Source organism: Thunnus maccoyii, chromosome 2 (assembly GCF_910596095.1).
Source record: "Thunnus maccoyii chromosome 2, fThuMac1.1, whole genome shotgun sequence".
NCBI lineage: Eukaryota > Metazoa > Chordata > Actinopteri > Scombriformes > Scombridae > Thunnus > Thunnus maccoyii.
This window is the reverse complement of record NC_056534.1, coordinates 23,481,796-23,502,217: the sequence shown is the minus strand read 5'-3', so window position 1 is coordinate 23,502,217 and position 20,422 is coordinate 23,481,796. Positions and strand designations below refer to the sequence as shown.

Sequence of the window (20,422 nt, the reverse complement as noted above, 5' to 3'; positions counted from 1 at the left end):
GGCCACGTACTGATATTGAGTTTAATTAATTAACACTTCAAATGGAAAAAGATAAAATATGAATTCTGCAATAGATGGCTGGAGCCAGTGTACAACTCTACTGTACCATTAAACAAGGCAGTGTTACATAACTTATCCAGGCAGACTGAGAGACAAAAAAATTCAGACAGGACAAACCAACATTAAGAAGTGGCTACTAAGTTTAATTTAATCCAATAGAATTTAATTAGAACAATGTAAAATATGCACATCTTATTTTACAAAAAATAGTGTGTGTGCTCTCAACTCTGTACTCAGCATATGAAGAGTTTGGTTGTGTATGTTTTCACCTTTAAACTCGACAGGATCATGACAGTATATGATTACTTACTTCTTGTGGTGTGTTTGGAAAGATATGTGATGCTTCACTCTGAGGGAGAACTTACAACATCAAGGGAGTGAGTTTTTGTTAAAAAAAAAAATGTATCCATGATGAAATAGAAACTCCATCTGAGATATGAAATTTGTCCAAGACCAGTGTTCCCATGAAAGATTTTCCACAGAGTTTGTACACTGTAGTGAACTAAGACTTGTGATATGCACTCAATTTAACAAAGTATTCTCCACAAATCCACACACTTTTACCACATTTCAACCACAATGCAAGTATAAATACAAAACAAACATAACATCTTCAAAATCCATTGTTGAGATAAAACTGTGAAACAATTTTCGGCATATGTATATATAGCTGCTACATACAGTATATTGAAACTCTTTTGGGGAAAACTGCAATGGAAATCTAGTGAGGAAAGCCATGGCTCCAGTACTTTGGGTTGGGGTTTTTTTTGAAAAAAACTGTGGCACTCAGCTATGAGCCAATCAACTCATAACGTCATCACCAGAATTATATTTCTTTGTGAAAACAACTAAAGGAAGGCATACGTTAAAGCGTTGATGATGCTCATCTGGTTCATTGGCTGCATCTTCCCAACAGCAGCTTAAAGAACATGTTGAACTCAGGACAGAAACGCACATGTCAGAGATCCATGACCAATATTCATCAGTATTAAATGAATTCATTTAAAACCTGACCTTTTTGTACAAAATTAATACTCTTTCATCTACTGTAAAAATGTACATGTAAGTATAGAGTAGTTTTTCATTGTGTGTCAGAGTTAAAAACAGTGCTATAAACGTAAAAAACTTGCCACTGAAATCTGCCCGCATTCCCAACAGCATCACAGAGACAGTTTTGTTCGTGAGGTTGTGAAGAAGACTGCCGTAACACAGCTCATCAAGTACAAGGCCCCAAGTAGAAAAACTGAACACACCCATACAGGTGTTTTCAGTTCTTCTGGTCAATTAGACCTCATTACAGGTTAATGAGGTGCTATGCTGGGAATCACATGAGGTCATCTAACTACTGCACAGGTACTGATCAGAATGATAAAGCTTTAAGGTTTCCCAGCCTAAACAGGTGGAACATATCCAACAAGAGAGTGAAGACGCCCACACAGTCCTGAGAGGAGCGCTAATCAGGCAACACCAGTGAAAATACCAGTGCAGGTGCACCGTGGGAGTGTAGGAGCTTTAATATGTAATAAAATACTGTTTCACTAAAGCAATGCTCATTTTATTACCTTAACAATAAACCATGTAGACTTGAAATAACTGCCAATTATTTTCCAAACAGTTTTTAGATTTTGAATCTGTTTTCCTGCCAGACATCCACCGATTTGCATTCATTTAGTTTGCTGAATACAATTTGAAACCTGTTCAAAGTTGTTACAACCCAGTTGATTTCCCTGTGGTGCTTAAAGTCGACAGAGATATAGGACACTTCAGGAATGGATATGTTAAAATGGGAAATTTGAATGGCTTAAGTTCTGCTGATTTTACCCAGACCCACAAACACAAGCTTTGTCCCATAATTCCAAGCAGGTTTTGAATATGTAGTGTGTTCACAGTGGAAACTAAATGAATGACTGAATTAGCCAGCTCAAGGAAGATCTGAAGTTTAACTGCCAGTGACAGAGTCAAAATTCGATTGTCATCCATCATCTGCCAACACATATTACTTAATTTCCTTCTAGTATAAAATGATGCAGTACATTAATTTCTGGTATATTAATTGCAATAAAAGTATACTTTGACCTACTATGAAGTACATGCCATATATTATCAGTATGTATAGATCAAATCTGGGAATATTCAATTTGAAAAATCTAAATGCTGATTATCTTTCTTTTGTCCAGTTTTGAACAAACATAAGTCCTTGGTGGGAGCATACCAGTGGACAACATAAACTTCATAATGGAAACAGCAAGAAGTTGTTTTCATTAGAACCGTGAAAATATTTCTGGGTGGAAACACTGGTGTAAATAAAGCACAGTAACTGCATGGAAAAGCTTCATATTTACAAGCTAACTGAACATCCTCCCAGGAAACACTGGAAACAGAGTATGTAGAAAACAGCAGACTTTGAATGGGAAAGTTGATCTGTTAATCATTCAACTCTTACAGGACCACACCTGTGTTGTTGCATGTCGTATTCAGTATCATGAGGCTACATAGAACTGCTAACTTTATGCTGTGTAATCGTTAGTGTAATCGTTTTAACACAGCTTTCCATTTACTGTGCTTGCTGACTGTATACTATGAAAATCAACATACAGGGAAGTGAAATGTGCAATATGTAAATATTGTTATCGCACAACAGATAACTGACAGATGACTGCCTGCATAGTAGGACAAACACTGAAAAATGTAAAACAGTGCGGTCAGCTTTGAAAACATCAGTGGTGATAAATACATGCGATAAATGTTCCTTAGAGGCTGGTTTGTGCTCCTTACTTTAATTGTGCCCAATAACTGTTTGCAACAAATTGTGCACCAACTGAACATTAACCATGTAGACACAGCTGCATCCCCAGTTCATAGTCCAAGACTGACTCCAAGGCATAAGAGTGGAACCACTGGTCAGTTACTGGAGGACACAGGTTTTCAAGCCCGTGTTCAACATGAGAATATGTAAAATCTGAGGCTCCTCCGTCAGCATGCCACACAGAGAGCACAAACCAGCCATTGAACCGCTCAGTGTGACATGTAGATACTGGGTCAGGGCCAGCTGTGCAAAAGGAAATTATCCATGAGTCCCTGAATGTAACATAGCAGGAATTCTAAAGGATTACACTCCTCTCATGTTTTTGCATATTTTAGCCAATTCTATTTCCTCACATTACTAGTATATATTTTATAAAGCAGAAGAAAATCAACTTGTGGAAGCTTAAAACAGTGACCATCAAATCACTGTCATCACTATGACTCCATATTTTATTCCATATCTCAAACAAGAAGTCAAGTCTCTACAAGTTGATTTCACACTGAGGGACATTCTGAACTGAAACACTAAAATACTGCAGCATGCTTTGGAAAAAGGTCAGCAGGAAGATTAAATGTAATTTTTAGTACAGTGCTGATCCCTTCAAGTTGTGTGGCAAAAGTTTAAAGTGTTCATGACTACCTAGGTAGGGAGAAAATGCATGATGTAATACTGCAACAGAGTAACCTTTGCAGACTGTTCCAGTGTTTCAAACACAAACAGACTCAATGTTGCAGTATCTGCAATGTAATGTCAACAGCTGATAGTAATTAAAGTGGGAGCCAAACTGTTTCCTAGAAAACCCAATGAAATTCCAATGAAATGGTGAAGATTCAAGGGTCAAAATTTCATAAAAAGCATTAATTTGGCAAGAGATCTGAGCTAATTGTATAGTGACAAAATACTTTTTAAGTACAGACTTGTCTAGGCATAGCAGCCTACACATCTGTCAACATTACTTTATCTGAGACTATATCTGTAAAACCTTGTGGCCAACATCGTAGCTGTGGTTTAGTAATACAAATATTTATGACTTTGCATGAAAACAGGATATCGACCTGCTGGAGGGAATAACTTTACATCCGTCACGGCTGTGGCTTAGGAGGTAGAGCAGGTTGTCCACTAATCAGAAGATTGGTGGTTTGATACCCGGCTCCTCCAGTCCGCATGTCGAAGTGTCCTTGGGCAAGAGCCCCAAATTGCTACCGAAGGCTGCGCCATCAGTGAATGGGTGAATGTTGGCATGTAGTGTAAAGCTCTTTGAGTGGTTGGAAGACTAGAAAGGCGCTATATGGATGCAGTCCATTTACCGTTTATCACACACCACCTGTCCTCCTCTCACTTACTTTTCAATATTTTTTAAATCTCTTTTTCAGCCCAAATTCCTAAGTCAGAAAAAAAATGTGTTTGATATTTCACCATAAGATGAATAGATAAAAGGGTGAAGTGAAAAGTACGATAGAAGCTGTAGCATTACTCAGAGTGTAAACAAGTTAGAACAGGATATCAGTGGTGATTTTACAGTAGGCTCTGATAACATAATAAAAACAGCCATGTACAGTGTGTGGTAACAGCTGTGTGCGTGTGTGTGGGTTTAATGAGAAGTTCGAGGTGGGGCTGAAAGCGTAGGGGACAAAAACACATTGGCAGCTGAGCTGTAAGACACAAGTAGGCGAAACAGTGTGTTATTCATGTGTGTGAGTCTCTTTTGAGGAGTCTCTTTTTGTCTACAGTCTGTTACAGGAAAATGTCTGCTGCCTTCCACAACAGTTCCCACTGACTGCAGTATTTACCCATGATTGTAGTCTTTAATCATGGGTGATTTTTGTAATGATAATCCTTCATGATTGTTGTTTTTCCATATCTGGAGCTTTTTAGAGATTGTATGTAAATGGAGGTGAGTGTTAATCCCATCTCCTCTTGGTCTCTGTCACAGTGTTGGAAGTCTTGAATGGACTGAAAAGTTGCAGGTTAGCGCAGATGTCTCACAGTAGCAAGACAACAGTAGAGATAACACAGTATGAGGACTGAATTTCATCTTGTAAATATTTGTTAAAATATATACACACAATATCATGGATTTAGGAGTTGTCTCCAGTACATCACTTTCTGGGATACTGTGAGTTTTGGCAGATTACTCTGTGGGTCAGACTGAGCACCACAGCAGGTCAACAACAGTTTTAAGTACAAAGACTTTATTATGATTGTAATAGATTTTGGCTGGCCTGCAGGGGCCAGACCTATAAACGTGAAAGTCTGGGACTGACTGACAGACTTCGGCCGACCAATAATGTAGCTTCATTACTCACCTCGGCCGAGTGTCACTGAGGTGAGGTGATTGTTTCAAATTAAAAACCCTCTAGTGTTTCATACATGGTCCAAACATATACTAGGTTTTGACCTAGTCTTGTTTTTTTGCCTCACTAGCATCAGAGAACAAAGGATGATGATGTTGACTGACTGATCAATCACTTGGTCCATTTGATCCTCCATCCATCAATTTAGTCCAGAGCAACATATTGTAACAACCCCTGACTGTATATAATGATAAATTTACAGAAGAAGTTCATGCCCTCAAGGGATTGAACCCTTTCCATCTTGGACGAGTCTGACTTGGAATTATTTTATAATATATTATCCCTAAAGATCTATGAAATATGCCATATTCCATTTGAATTACATCATGACTTTCTGTCTACCACTGACACCAGGTTTATTTATGGAACTATTTCACGTGACTAACCATGTGCTCATATGTCACATGCTTCTCTAAAACTGCAAGTCTCCTTCGTCATAGACTCATGATTATAATGGTAATCTCCACCAATTACAAAGAACAGTACCACCCTGCATGGGTGTTTCTTTTAATGTGTGGGTTGTGTAACAACTGTGACTTGATTACGCTTCACACTTCGGTGCTGATACATCACTGCGTAGGTAGTGGAAAGGGTGGAGAAAGCCACTGTGAGCCAACAATAACAAACACATGACTTTCGGTACACTGAAAAGATGAATAAATATCTGCCCTTATTGTCTCAGGAAGGTCAATTATATATAAATATTTAGGTAATGATCATCTTAACCATTCACATTGTTCCATTCATATGTTCAGCACAGGTTTTTGTTTGGCTATTACATCTTATTATAGTGTTCAGACAGGTACAACCCCATCAACATGGACTGAAAGTGATAAGGAGGCTGCTTGTTGTTTATGACATGTACACACAGTATCAACTCACTCAACTCAAAAAGAGCCACCTATAGAATTCTTTTGCTGAGTTACACATAATGAACACCGAAGGTAGCCACATCTCTACCAGGACCAAGAGCTTAGCTGCAACCTGCCTGTTACATTTCAAATTGTGAATCTAGTTTGTACAGACTTGTACATTAATATACTGATGATATGCCTCCACTGAGCTGCTACTGGACATCTACAGAACTTGGCTTATTAGTTAAGTCTCGTCTGTCTGTCTATTGTAGGCATCATCTTACCCATAAAACAGTCACTCCAAGTTGACTAATACACTGTATCTGACTGGGTCAGAGCCAACTGTGCAAGAGGAAACTATCTATGAGTCACTGAATGTCACATAGCAGGAATTCTAAAGGATCAAACTGCTCTCATGTTTGTACTGTCTGTAGTATTTACATCTGGTATAAAAATGCATATTTATTCACGTTGGGTGACCTAAATGTACGTCAGTTTTAGTATGATAGCAGGAAAATTCTAGTTTGTGTGACCACTTACTGTGAAGACTTTGCATTTGTATAATTTGCTTGTTTAAGTGACTTAAATTAAGAACAGTGTGCATGTCAGTAAACAGACACCAATATAATCAAACTGAGCTAACGTCTGAGACTTCATGGTGATTTTATACAGCACATGTGGTCCTTTAATCCTGAGCAATAATCATGTAGTTAATATATGATTTGCTCAGTCCACTCAATGAAACACAAACTCACATTGGCTGATAGGGTCACTTGTGACTGGTGGAGATTACCCCTGCTGCAGTGATTATTCAAACAAAATGCAGTTTTTTGAGAAAGCAACACAGGGGAAACACTGGTTTGGGTCACAGATTGTTACTGAGGGTTATTTTTTTTTGCTTTTACACCTTCTAGTGGAAATAATGGATTCAATTAATGGAGTTTGAGTCAGTTGGAGCTTGTTCATTAGAGGAAGATTATTTTTAACTCGAGGCATTATACATATCCATATGCTGGATATGATTATGTATACTACTCTGGGCTTTTTTAAAATTCAGATGGCAATGTCCTTAAGTGTAAATAATAACCTCAGTTTTTCAGACTTTGTAAATTTCAGTTAATCTCTGAAGCACCCTGCTGTATACTTAAAGGAAGGAAAAGTCATCTCATTATTCTGCCAGTGCAGAGTTAATACAGCTTGATTTGCAAACTCTTGATTCTTTTGTATACATGTGTGTGCCTGTGTTTTTCTGTACATGTGTTTTGGTGAGTAAGCTTTCCGTCTTCAGAATCAAGACATTTTTGCAAAGTGAGGTCATCCTGAATGGTACTCAGGGTCAGGGTTAGGGGACCGGGAAATAAAGACAGTCAATGAAGTGTCCTCATATGAACAGCAGTACAAGGATGTGTGTGTGCGCCCATACTGTATATGAATAATCTATGCTCTTTCTTTTTCTATTGCTTATGTACATCTTCATGTCGAAGTATCTTATAAAGAACCCAGTAGAATATGTTGAAGAAGAGAAAGGCCAGGGGGAAGCCGGCCCTTGACACAGTGTCAATCTTTTTGGCTCTGTCAATAAATAACTTCCTCATCTCTTCAGTGCTTTTACCCCCTCCACTTGTTGCTGCTCCAGGGGGGTTCTGGGTAGTGTTTGCTGTGCCTCCTGGGGTGTTCATTAAAGTAACAGTATTGTTGGTGCTGGCCTTTGAGTCCTTGCTGTTGCTGGGAGTGGAGGTCACAGCAGCTGCGGAGGTCAGCCTGCTCTCATGCACTTCCCCTTCCTGTTGGAGAGACGAGGAGGAGGAGGGGGGGGTCACAGATCAGAATATCTTCATGCACTGCACGTGCTTGTGATGTGCCCTTGAGCAAGGCACTGAACAAGGGTTAAATTAATGTACTGCTTTGTTTATACACAAGTACAATATCAACCTTTTATTGAAAATGGATTTGGTTTGGATGAGATATGAGGATTTTTGCATAGTTACTGTAGAATTGACTAATTTTGCACGTGTTGTCTTTAGGAGTGTTATACCTACACATACTTATGATCCCTCAGGAGTATGCATGTATGTGTATGTGTTAGAATTTATACTTAGCATTTAGCTCAAGAGGCTTTTACAGCCTGGATAATTAAATTGACCGTTTACTATGTCATAGTTTATAATCAACTACAAATTTTGTGCAATTTTCTACCAAGATAAATTTGAGGGGACAAGAAAATGATCAAAGGGACAAGAAAGAATAATAACATGTCTGTTATACAAAATTATGTTTTTATTTTCTATTAATTTTCTTTTCCTTTTGTTGTGAAACACTCTCACCTCTTCAGACCTCTAAAAATCCTTCAATTGCAGAGCAACTTAACACCCTGTTTTATCTTGAAAACGCCTCTTTCATAAATTTAGCAAAATCATTCAAACCCTGATATACACACAAAAAAAGGAAACCACAGTTTGGTTCATTAAAACACAGTTCCATACCATACCAAATACCTTTTGACAGCCTCTTTTAAATTCCTAAATGGTCATCAAAAATTGATGATTGTTTTAAGTTCAATTGTTACTTAAAGTCAGCATTATGTCACACATCTGTGCCATTCTTCATATCTGATTAGTCTCTGATCAGGACTATATGTGTATCAAATTGGAAAATATACCAACCAATGGCTGTTTATAATCATTATTGATCATAACAGTTCTGAGTGTGCCTTCTTTTTTGTATCTAGATCTGCCTGTAAGCCCTTTGAATGCTTTATATTGGCTTACAAGCCTTATCTATATTATTTAATAAAACTATCTATAGCTTTGATAAACTATAATGACAATGTTATTTAAAACATTGAAACAGCTTTATTTATTTATTTATTTTTTACAGCAAACATGTTAACAGCCCTAATAAAACAAGAACTGCCCAATAAAACTGCTTTACTGGAAGAGGCTTTTTTGTAAGTTCCCCATTATTTCGGTAAAAAACAAGTGTCATATATTATGTGTCACACTTCCATTTCACCATGTTTGGGAATTTGCAGACAGGCTCTATTTGGATTTACCATAAAGTGTAGTGGAGCAGTGTTTCTGTTTTTCTGTTTTATTGATATGTGCTTTGTGTTGTCCTTTGTGACTGAGCTACATAAATATCATTATTGTTGTTGTAGTTAAATTGTACTGTTATGATCATGATCATTCCTGACCTAATCATTCTAACCACCTACCAAGTGTCCATGTCCACCTCTCCTCTTAACCAGCTTACAACCAAACTCATGGGGAAGACTTTACAATACACTGGTTGGATAATGCAAGTGAAACATGCACATGCAAACATGCACACACACTGAATGTATTGTGCTGTTACCCTGTGGTTGCTGGTGTAGAAGTTGGTCATAGATCCATAGAGAGGGTCTGACGGTTTGAGGCCGTTGTCAATGTTAACACGATGGAGGGAATCAGCTAGCTCCTCTGGATCAACTGCACCTCCACTGTTCTATCAGTTGACAGCATGCACGCCAATAATAAACAGACAGAAAGCAAAAGAAAAAAAACAAATAGCATCCAAAAACAGGGATGGGACACCCATTCATTCAGTCAACTTATGTGTTAAATGTTAATGACAACGATGTCAATTCCATTTTCATAGGTGGGTGTAATTCTAAACAATTCAGTTACCTTTATATAGAACAACTGACAGATAATGTTAGCTCATGCATGTTGAAAACACAAACTTCACTATTAAAACTTCAGGTCAGGTAAAGATGCTCTAAAATAAAAACAGCCTTTAATGCGTTTGTTTTTGCAAATATTGTGTTCCACTGTGCTCTACTTTTAATCCATATCTGCCAAAACCTACTTTGAATAAACATTTTTGTGCATTTTTTCATTTTTCTTGGGTGTATTATGTCTGAACCTGTTCATGGGCTTAAAATATGGCCACATCTCTGCTGCTGAACATATACAAATATACCCACAAACAATATACAAACAAGTGGTGGACACCTGATGGTGAATCCCACAGGACCTGATTCCTGACCAGATAAGAAGACCTTTTCATGTGGTATTTGGGATCTGGACAAAATACTATATAATGTAGTTATTTCATCCCACTTTATGATTATTATCCTGAACATACATTTAGGAGATACATGTAGGGTTGATAGAAATTATAGAGTATATCCACTTGTTTTTATGAATTGTAGTCAGATCAGTACAGGTGTTACACTATAACCAAAACATAGCAAGCTTTGTCCAGTTGGAAGAACATTGTAAAATTAGGCATCAATCAGTGTTTTCATTGGTATCTGTGATACTTTACCCTGTAATTTATTTAAGAAGAAATTAACCTGAATAGACAATGACTATGTATATTGATCTAAAAGAAAGCTAATTTTTGTTGTTGTTGTTCTTTTTCTTGTATATGAGTTGACTGAATGCTGAGTTGATCCTTTCCAAACCCACAAAGATCCTAATCATGCATTGACAACAGGCTCATCCTCTGTTTGGATGACATTCTGTCTGAGAAATAACACAAATGTGAACTAAAGAATCATAAAACCACATAGATGCAGCTACAGCCATGCTGTATCATGCATTAATATTGTCAATGAGATGTGGTGGTTCTGGAAACTCAAACATGCACAGTCAAAAACATTGACACTTTATATCTACTACCACACATCAGGAATGGTGTAGTTTTCCAAATTATTGTCTCTAACAGCTTCTCTCCTCTTTCTTGTCTCATGCTATTCCTGAGTGGCAAACTGCAATAGTAACATGTCACCAGAAGATGGCAGCCTCAAACCAGAGAACATTTTCACAAAGTCAGTCTGAGTGTACAGTATGTACATGCCTGTGTGCAGGTGCAGACAGTATGTATAGGGGTATAGATACACAGTTTTTTTTGTCTGATTTGAACACTGGATTATGTAGTGTTAACAGTGTACTGTAAGATCTTTCAGTACCTTGCTCTTGCTCTTGTGATGCCGTCTGAATCGCAGCAGCTCTTTATGTTGCCTCGACACAAAGTTAACTGCAGCGTACTCCAACAGTGCAGAGAAGACGAAGAGCAGACACACTGCCATCCAGATATCTATGGCCTTGACATAAGAGACCTGTAAACAACACACACACACACACACACACACACACACACACACACACACACACACACACACACACACACGCGCGCATATTAAGTGTGAATCTGCACACCCTAACCCATTAGAGGCCTCTTGTAAACTTAGTATAGATGCTCCTGGCACTGTGAATGAAACATTGCTTCAATGATTTTGTGTTTCATACACATTATCTATATAGGTACTGCTGACCACTGGTGAACTTTAGCATTTAGCTACACAAGCTTTAAGAACAACAATGTAAGTTAACTGCTAGTTTGGATGGATTGGCATGGTCATTAGTGGATGAATCATAATGACTTTGTTGATATTCCATTAATTCAGTTGAGGCAGTCACCGGCAAAGTTAGCACTGAGCAGTAAACACAATTTGAGTTTTAAAACATCCATTCAGAAAGATTCTGGTTGTTATAGTTTCATATGACTGGAGGACTTGGTAGATAAGATGAATATTCAGAGACTTAACTTAAACTGCATGAGCTCGACATTTATTGAAGACACTTGTATTCCATGTTACATGCACTCTGTGTTAAACTGGACGAAGAACCTCCTTGTGTTACTCCAAATTGGTAACTTCATCACATCAGTATAAGTGCGTGGCACTATATACTACACTGGTGACATCATTGATTCTGCATTCGTATTATCCTACAGTTATTACAGACACTATTGTAGGGTTGCAGCTGCCGCCCTACACACATCCCTGTAGCTGTGCCACTGATGCCTGTGGTGTCAAAATGGTGTAACCTCATTTCTTTATGAAATAATGACTTATTCAGACATGCGTAACATACTGGAGTGCAAAGCTCTGTTGAGCACTGGGAACATGAGAAACCTCCTAATCTCTAAACACACACACAGGCTCAACTGTGTTGTTGAGGTGTATGTGTACAGTATGTGTGAGAGAGATGGGTGTGCTAATAAGGGTTATGTAACAAAGTGCTCCATGTCTGATTTTTTCTCATGCATACAAGATACCAGAACAAGACTAAGGGGTTCTTTCTCACACACGCTCTAGCAGATGCATGATGTGTGTAATCAACACATACTTGTGCTTGCTCATGCAAAACATCCGCCGATAAAGATGGAGAGAAAAAAAACAATTCAGGTCGCGGGATAGAGAATAAATCAACTATGCTGCCACACATGCACACACACTCACACACACGCACTCTCTGTCTGCGTTCATCTCTAGTCACTTACCTATATAGTGTATATAAAGTATGTCCTCCTAAATATGCCAGTGTATGTATATATATACTGTATATGTGCTGTACCAAAGGCCTGGGAGTTTAAATCCTCCAACTGTATGGACACAATCTGTCTGTGCATCTATGGTTACAGTACAAACAGGAACTGCTTGCAGCTAACACAGCAACGATTTTTCTGGTACAGATTCACCAAATGTAAAAACACTAAAAGACAAACAAACAAAAGTGGGGTTCAGAGGGCTGTATAACAAAGGAAGTTCATCTTAGTCTGGCTCTCTTTGGGTCAGCTGGTTTCACTGAACCTAACATTGGCTGTCCTGGATAACCAGTATCACAAAGCTAGTCATCAACTAGCTCATTCTCTGGGTTTTCCAGTTACAAGCATGTTCATGTGAAAGAGGGGGGGTTGTTAATTACAAGTGACATCATCAGAACCATGAATGATGTACTTCAAACGGTGATACAAAGTAGCAGTGGAAAAATTCTGTTTTAGGGGCAGCAGAAAGTCATACTCAACGAAGTGAAATGTAAACAAGCCTGTAATCATACAACAGAATAAGATGTAGAAACACTAGAAATAATTTTCAAATATTAAAAGCAGGCTAAGGTTTAAAATACATGTAGGAATTATTATATATGACTTAAGTGTAGAGTAAGTATTTCTTGCTATTTAGTTGGATATGTCACATAAATTTTTTTTTAAAAAATGTATGTAATGCCAGACTGTTTCTGCTACCGAAGCAAAGAGTGGAAAAGTAGTTAATGACTGATGAGGTCTATCTGACCCAAATGTTGCATTTATAATCATGGGAGCCAATTAACAGTGTGTGGATTATTTTTCTAATAAAAGATAATCTCTCGTTTTTATTTCCAGTTATCATCACACAGTTGTCTCATGTTATTTTGAGCTGCAGTGATGAATCAGAGTGTAAAATCATCCACACTGTCAGCTATCACTCCGGGGATAAAATTAACTTTGCACAATTAAATGCAGCTAAAATCATCATCATGTGTTTAGTGTTGTAAACAATCTCTCTGTTTGTTAGAAGCTCTGTTTTAAAACCAGTGGAGAACCAGAGTGGAAATAGAAAGTCTGGAACAATAAAATGTTTCCACTGAATATATACTCTCTTTTATTTGTCATTTTAATGTAAACTTTTGTCCATCCTGTAGGAATGATGACGCATTTTTTCTAGTGATCTGATTGGTCAGTGGTCTGGGTGTTGACAGGCTGTGATGGGATCCTCTAAAGTTAACCTGCTTCGGAGCAGGTTAGCTGTAGAGCATAAGTTGCCATGGTGATTTATCCCAGCTTTGTGATACCGGAAAACCTGAGTTAAAGATAGCTGGCTAACCTACTAATCTTGCTTCATGGTACAGGCCCCATGTGTAGCCCACAGCTAACAGACTCCAAGGATACACTTCCTGTTTACCTTACCCACATTCTGATGGGAACACTGGTGGCAAAATCAAATCAAATTATATTCTTTTATAAAAGAAAAAACAACAGGAGCAACAAAATCAAATGAGCTGTTTGGTTTCACACTATCTGTATATTATGGACATTCCTAAGGCTGAGAATTTTCCATCAACTTGGATCTTGTTTTGCTGGAAGAGTAATAACTCTCCTCTATCCATTCATATTCAGATATTTCCTGTATGCTGAGAGCTCATGGACACTGACATGTGTAACACATGTCAAATGATGGTATTTTAGACTAGCCAAACTCAATGTGAAAATAATACATGACATGCCTAGCTAAGACACATAGTGACAATGCCATAAACTTGCTATAAAAATGTGTGAAAACCAAGCAAAAACAGCCTCAGTCTGACCCAGTTAAGGTTTCAGTGCAGTACCTTGTCGAAATGCACTTGAACTCCATTATTTGTTCAGAGATGTGAAGTCTCCAAAGAGGAAAGTGTTGTTCTAGGAACTACTATAGTTGTCTCTCACTTGAACTGCTCAAAATCGTTCATCACTACTGCCATTTCCTCTTTCTTGTTCTGTACCACAGTGTGTTGTTGTTGTTCCTCTGCCTCACACTATTTCACCATTATACTCTAGTACATCTCAAATCCAGCAACAATCTAAGCAGAATATTTATAAAGAATTTTGCTGTTTGAATACTGTTATCCTGGGTGGAATCTGGTACTATCCAGCTTAATGGGTGGTCTATTAGGCTGCTCTTCCATTAGTTTTATCGTTTGGTTTGGTTTTAGGATTGAGAAACAGGGGTGTGCACATGCAGCCTCCTGCACTGTTTCAAACTGATACTATTGTGCAGTAATGTTTTGAAATGGCCAGGTTAACACTAACACTCTTTAACCAGCTCATGCATATCATCAGGGTCACAAGGCTGAGTAGATTTCCATCTATCCAACCAACCAATATCTAGTACACTGGCTTATCCTGTGCAGGGGGCTAGAGCACACATTAGGTGAGAGGCAGGGTAAATCCTGGACACGTCACCAGACTATCACAATGCTGACAAATGCAGACAGACAATCATTCACACTCACATCTACACCTATGGGCAATTTAGAGCTTTAACCTGCATGTGTTTGGACTGTGAGAGGAGAGTGAGGTACCTGAAGGAAACCCTCGCAGATGAATAATGAAATATAAACACACACAGACCTTAGGCAGTGAAGTCCTGGAGCCTGAGCTCTGTGTTGTCATTGTGAGGACAGTAGTGATGCCCAGTGCCACTCTGGCTGGGGCAGCGTCCATGTTGATCCAGAAGGAGACCCAGGACAGAATGACAATGAGCAGAGAGGGGATGTACATCTGAATCAGGTAGTAGCCCATCTGACGCTCCAAGTGGAACCGCACCTCAATGCAAGTAAATTTACCTGCAACATGGCACAGATACAGCATAATAACAATTACAGAACACTGTCGACTCTCTTCACCTCTCAATGTCTCAATCAAGAGTTCATTCAGCCCACTTCAGACTCCATTCCCCAAATTTGGATTTTCTAGTTCTACTAACTAACAAGAGGCATTCTTTATTCACTTAACAGTTGCTACACATTTTGGGCCTCTTCATGAGTGGAGTTGAGGTCTGAATCTATAAATATCTATAATCCCTGTCCGTCTCTGAGCATCCTGAATCATGTAATGTCTCCACCCACCCCCTGAATCTCCTGCTCAGGTCACAGACACCACATCCATGTTTTTGTACCGCCTGTGGTTATATCCCATTTAATGAAAAGACAATATCACTCCAGATATCAGTCTGTTTCTTTTTCTTCCTCTTGCAGTTTCAACTTGATCCCAGCAGCACAATCATGCTTGATGAAATGTGGCAACTGTTTTACTCGGTGTGCATCTTGCCTGTGTTGTAATGCTTACGGCAGTGTGTGTGTGTGTGTGTGTATGAATGTGTGTGTATTTTACCTGTGTTGTAGTGCTTTGTGCAGTATCTAAGGTCTGATTCATCTTTGAGGATGAATTGTGGGAGTGTCAGCCCTTCGGCAACTTGGACCGGTCCATTCTCCTGCCACTCAAAGATCAGATCGTTCATGGTGTAGCCAACTGCAAAAAGCAATTGGTAGGAAAAGGAAACATATGAGCAATAATCATCAAGCTAATGGGGTAGAAATTATTTTTGAAATATTGAGCAAAGGCTTCATGATTGTTTGACATTTTAATTATTTATCGTTTTCTTAAAAATCTATTATTAATTCATTATTTTATTAGTAATTCTGTCCCTGGGCCTGTATTTATCAAGTACCTCAGGGTAGGAAATGTATGCTGGCCCTCACCTTCCTGTGTTTATAATGATTGAGTATTGAGTATTGAGTATATGAACATTTTTGCATTTCTAGCATTTCTTGCATCCCTGAATTTAAAAAACTTTTCTAAATCCAATAAATTATAAGATGAAAAATAGTACAGTTTTTAAATCTTAAAAATAGAATTAGGAGTATTGGAAACCAATTTTCTACTCTAGTCTTGCAACTCATTCATAAAACTGGTCAATTGCAACATTTTCAACATATAAGGGCGGCCTAGTTGAATACAGAGGGTTTATAGTGACATGTTACTGGGTTTAAATTCAGTCTGATAACATTTTTCCAAACAGAAATGCCCATTTACAATTACTATCTCTTTTCTGCTAAACCCAGACAAATCATTTATTCTTGAAAAAGGCGAGGTTGCATTTATGTTGACACGAATGGGACTATTGTGCTTACTGTGATGACAAAAATATTTCATTTCAAGCTGTTTCTCTACACACTGTGATTCTGAGTCACATGCTGTCTCAAGTACTCACATGCTCATATCTTTATAATCAGCTAAATGGTTATGTTCCATCTCCCAACCATGATGACCATGCTTGGTGAAGATTAAAAATGGGTAAGAGTAGGGGAAGAAACAACTAAGTGAAAGCAACATAAAATGCATGCAGCCAGTGCACTGTAGGGCGTTTTGATAAAAGCAGAAACCAGCTGGTACATGCTGGTACAAGCCTACAGCCATACACAAAAGATTTAGTTCATCTTGCCTCTTAAGCTTCGGCTAAAAGTGTGTGAAAAATGTATGTATAACTGTTAAAAAAAAAAACACTAAATAAGAAAAAAAAGGAGACCATGCCCCCAGCCTTCCACACAAGCATCTGTGCTTGGCTCTGGTTGTTTTTAAATCTACAATCACCGCTGGTGGTAACAATGTCTCCGCCTGTCAACTCAGAGCAATTACAACCTCTGCTGTTCACACCAACTGCATCAACTCAAAAACAAATTTACATTTCAGCTGCTTCAGTCTAGCAAACAAAAAAAAACATCATATCATATCATAATCCAATTAAATAACCTGAGCAGGGACAATCTGTAAATCCCATCACCCTTCTTTACCCTTAATCCATTAAAACACAATGCATAAATCAAAGCATCATTGTTGCATGAATGCCACATTAAAATGAAACCTATATGAACAACAAATCCATACGTAATTTAGACCAAACATCTATCTGTAATGGGTAATATGAAATTAAATTGGAGATGGAGCTGGATCAAACATGAATCATGTCATGACTGGAATCATTTCCTCTCATCCTCTCTCTCTCTCTCTGTCTGTATGTGCGTGTCTTTATGTTTCCTGCATTACATCAGAGAGAGCAGCAACAGAGCAATAAAAATAATCTCTTACATATAAACATAAAAAAAGCAAGTTGGTCTATGTATGGTAATGCCTCTGGCTAGTGGGCTAGAGCAGAATAAAACTACCAATGAAGACAAATAATCTGTCCAAGTGTTCTCTGTTCCCTGGGGGCAGGCTGTGCTTCTGATTGGACAAAGGATGTATTAGTCATCATACCCATATCGACATTATTAAACACGACATTGAATTTCTTTAAAAAGATACATGTCTGCTTAAATACTGTGGGGAAGTCGAGGGGTGAACTATGGTGGGTCAGGTAGATAGAGATACCACCTATCCAGCTGCCCTGTACTATTCAGTCGAGCTGCGCCAACCAGAGCAAATCGCATGCTGTCAAATTGTACAGCTGTGCTGTGGAGTCAGGTTGCGGTACCATTCAGATGGATTGCACGTGCCACGGATAGGTGTTGAGGGAGTAACCGGAAATAACCTCTTACTGAAGGCCAACAGATGAATATCAGCTAAAATAAAGAAAATTCTTGTGAGTTTCATTCACCACAAACATAAAAAGACATGAATATCTCATATTTTGGCTTAAGTTTTCAGCGAAGTTAGTCATGAACTGAACTGCTTCTTCACTTCCCGCGGAGTCAACCAGTAGAAATACGGACAGCACCATTCTGCCATTGTCATTTGTCATCTGTGTCGCCCTAGACCAGCTGGATCGGTGGTGTCTAGTTTGGTTAAGCTTTTGAATTGTTTGGCCTTCTATTGCGAACGGGGTATTTGAAATACATGGCAAAATAAACAGAAGGATTGCATGGAAAACTATTCATAATATGGTATCTGTAATTGTTTGCATATCTTCATACACATTTATAGTTCACTGGGAACCAAGGTACCTGAGTTTATACAACGTACACTTCAAATTCATTTTATTCTTTGCAGCATCCAGTTCCTATCTACACATTTTTGCTCCTTGTATGTATCCAAGCAGCATGCATTCAGTGCCGTGCACAGTTAATGTCCCCATGGGTATACGGACCCCAGCAGCCACATCACTGAGGTATGGAATATACATGCGGCACGAAGACGAGAAGCCAATGCAATTATGATGAATAATAAACTGGAGCAGGAGGAGGCAGGAGTGGTGGAATGAGGGCTGAGCAATGTTGACTTATTAATCGACAATATGTGTCTGACATTGTTGATTTGTGGGACACTGATATGAGTAACTTTTTTTTCCTCAAAATTATTCATGAGAGCTGTAAAAGTGGTAAAATATGATGAATAATAAATCAGAATAAGCGGAGACAATAGTGATGCAGAAAAAATCTAGTGACAGAAGCATGCAGTTGAATGTGATACCGACGTTAAACAGACTACCTTGCTCAGGTGTCAAAGGTTGAAGACTGTTTATATCATCTGGAACTAAGCTGATGTGGTGTAGTGGAGTCTTGACAGATGGGTAGACTGTTTCTTTTTGTTTTGACAAATTTGAATGATCTGCCTTGGTGTGTTCACTTCATATTTGTAGTTGTGCATCCAATTAGCTAGCTACTGGTGTCATAACTATGCTCTTCCATTTCATACCCTTCATGAAGCTTGTGAGTTAAGGAACAAGAGTGCAAGTGAAGAGACTTTTAAAAACCAGACTTTGGGTTAACTGCGTTAAGTCCTAGACTTGGTGCCAGTTTACAGGGACTCTTATGTTGCCTGAGAGGAGGCACTGCCTTAAAGGCTAAAGTCAGAGAACAAAAGTCTCTTGTGCACAGATTACATGACAGATTGTACATGGATGCCTGCAGCCTTTACTGATCTGTGGCTGTTAATGGTAAATGGTAACTCTACCTGCTCAGAGGTGGGTATATGTTGTTTATCAGCATATATGCACCACAACACTCCTTGTGCAAATTACGATAAGCAAATGCAAAAACAAAACAAAACGTTGTAACAGGTATCTAGTGTAATTGAAACAATACGTATAAGGAAAATATTTTCCCTAATTTCCAGCCATAGCAGATCGCTTTAGTTAGCTGCAGTTCTGTGGCAATACAAACAGTATCAGTTCATTATGGTTGTATTATATAGGTGTAAAATCTGTGCAAAGATATTAATATGCAAATATGCATAAAAAGTTTTGGCACAGTAACGTCACAACACTGTGTGTGAATGTGTGAGTTTATACTGTACTTACAGCTCTCCAGCTGCATGATACATGTCTGAACATCCATAGGGAAGTTTTTTAGATCCATGGGACATGACAGAGTTAATGTTAGTCTGAAAGTAAAAAGAGAGAGAGGAGAGAACAAGTGAGAAATGAGCCAAAGACAGTGACATGGTTTAAAGTCATCCATAAATGTTGTACATATGTACAGTATAAAAGTACTTTCATCTGTGCTTATTTTATATTAATGCAGCACTTGGTGGGATATCGTCAAAGTTCCAAAACAGAAGCACAACCTCTCTGCAATATCTAATACAGCTATAGAGAAACACTTTCAGCATTTAATGTTAGAAAACCAAAGAGTTGTGAGTATAAACAGTACATTTAGGGGTAAATAAGACATTTGAACACATTATTGGGCATTTTCAGAAGAATCTCGTGTCAGGGCTTGATACAGACACAGAAAAAAGAACATTTTAGATTTTGGCCACAAAAATTCTAAACCAAATTTTAAATGAAATTCTTACTATATTACAAATAAGTATAGTCTTCGATATAGTCTACTCTGCATTATTTTGGGTTGTACTGTTCATTGTGAATTTTGTTGGGAGTAAACACGCTGTTGATGCATTCACTGTAAATAAAAATGAATAATATCGCTAGATAAAATAAATAAAAAAATCATTGCACACAATGCTGTGTTTGAACAAAATATAAATACATTCTTTATTCT

General features: G+C 38.2%; 1 protein-coding gene across 3 annotated transcripts in view; it reads right to left on the bottom strand.

The window, feature by feature from the left end:
* Window positions 1–250: 250 nt before the first annotated feature.
* Window positions 251–20,422, bottom strand: part of glra3 (glycine receptor, alpha 3) — a 57,041-nt gene continuing 36,869 nt past the window's right edge. For 2 of the 3 annotated variants that reach the window (XM_042422873.1, XM_042422882.1), the window contains exons 5-10: window positions 19,720–19,802; window positions 15,816–15,953; window positions 15,054–15,268; window positions 11,029–11,178; window positions 9,429–9,557; window positions 251–7,858 (exon numbers count right to left, since the gene is read on the bottom strand). In XM_042422873.1, the coding sequence (XP_042278807.1) occupies window positions 7,529–7,858; window positions 9,429–9,557; window positions 11,029–11,178; window positions 15,054–15,268; window positions 15,816–15,953; window positions 19,720–19,802 (1,045 nt within the window). In that variant the 3' untranslated portion in view covers window positions 251–7,528. The remainder of the gene's footprint in view (window positions 7,859–9,428; window positions 9,558–11,028; window positions 11,179–15,053; window positions 15,269–15,815; window positions 15,954–19,719; window positions 19,803–20,422) is intronic. The other variant, XM_042422891.1, reaches the window with a different exon arrangement.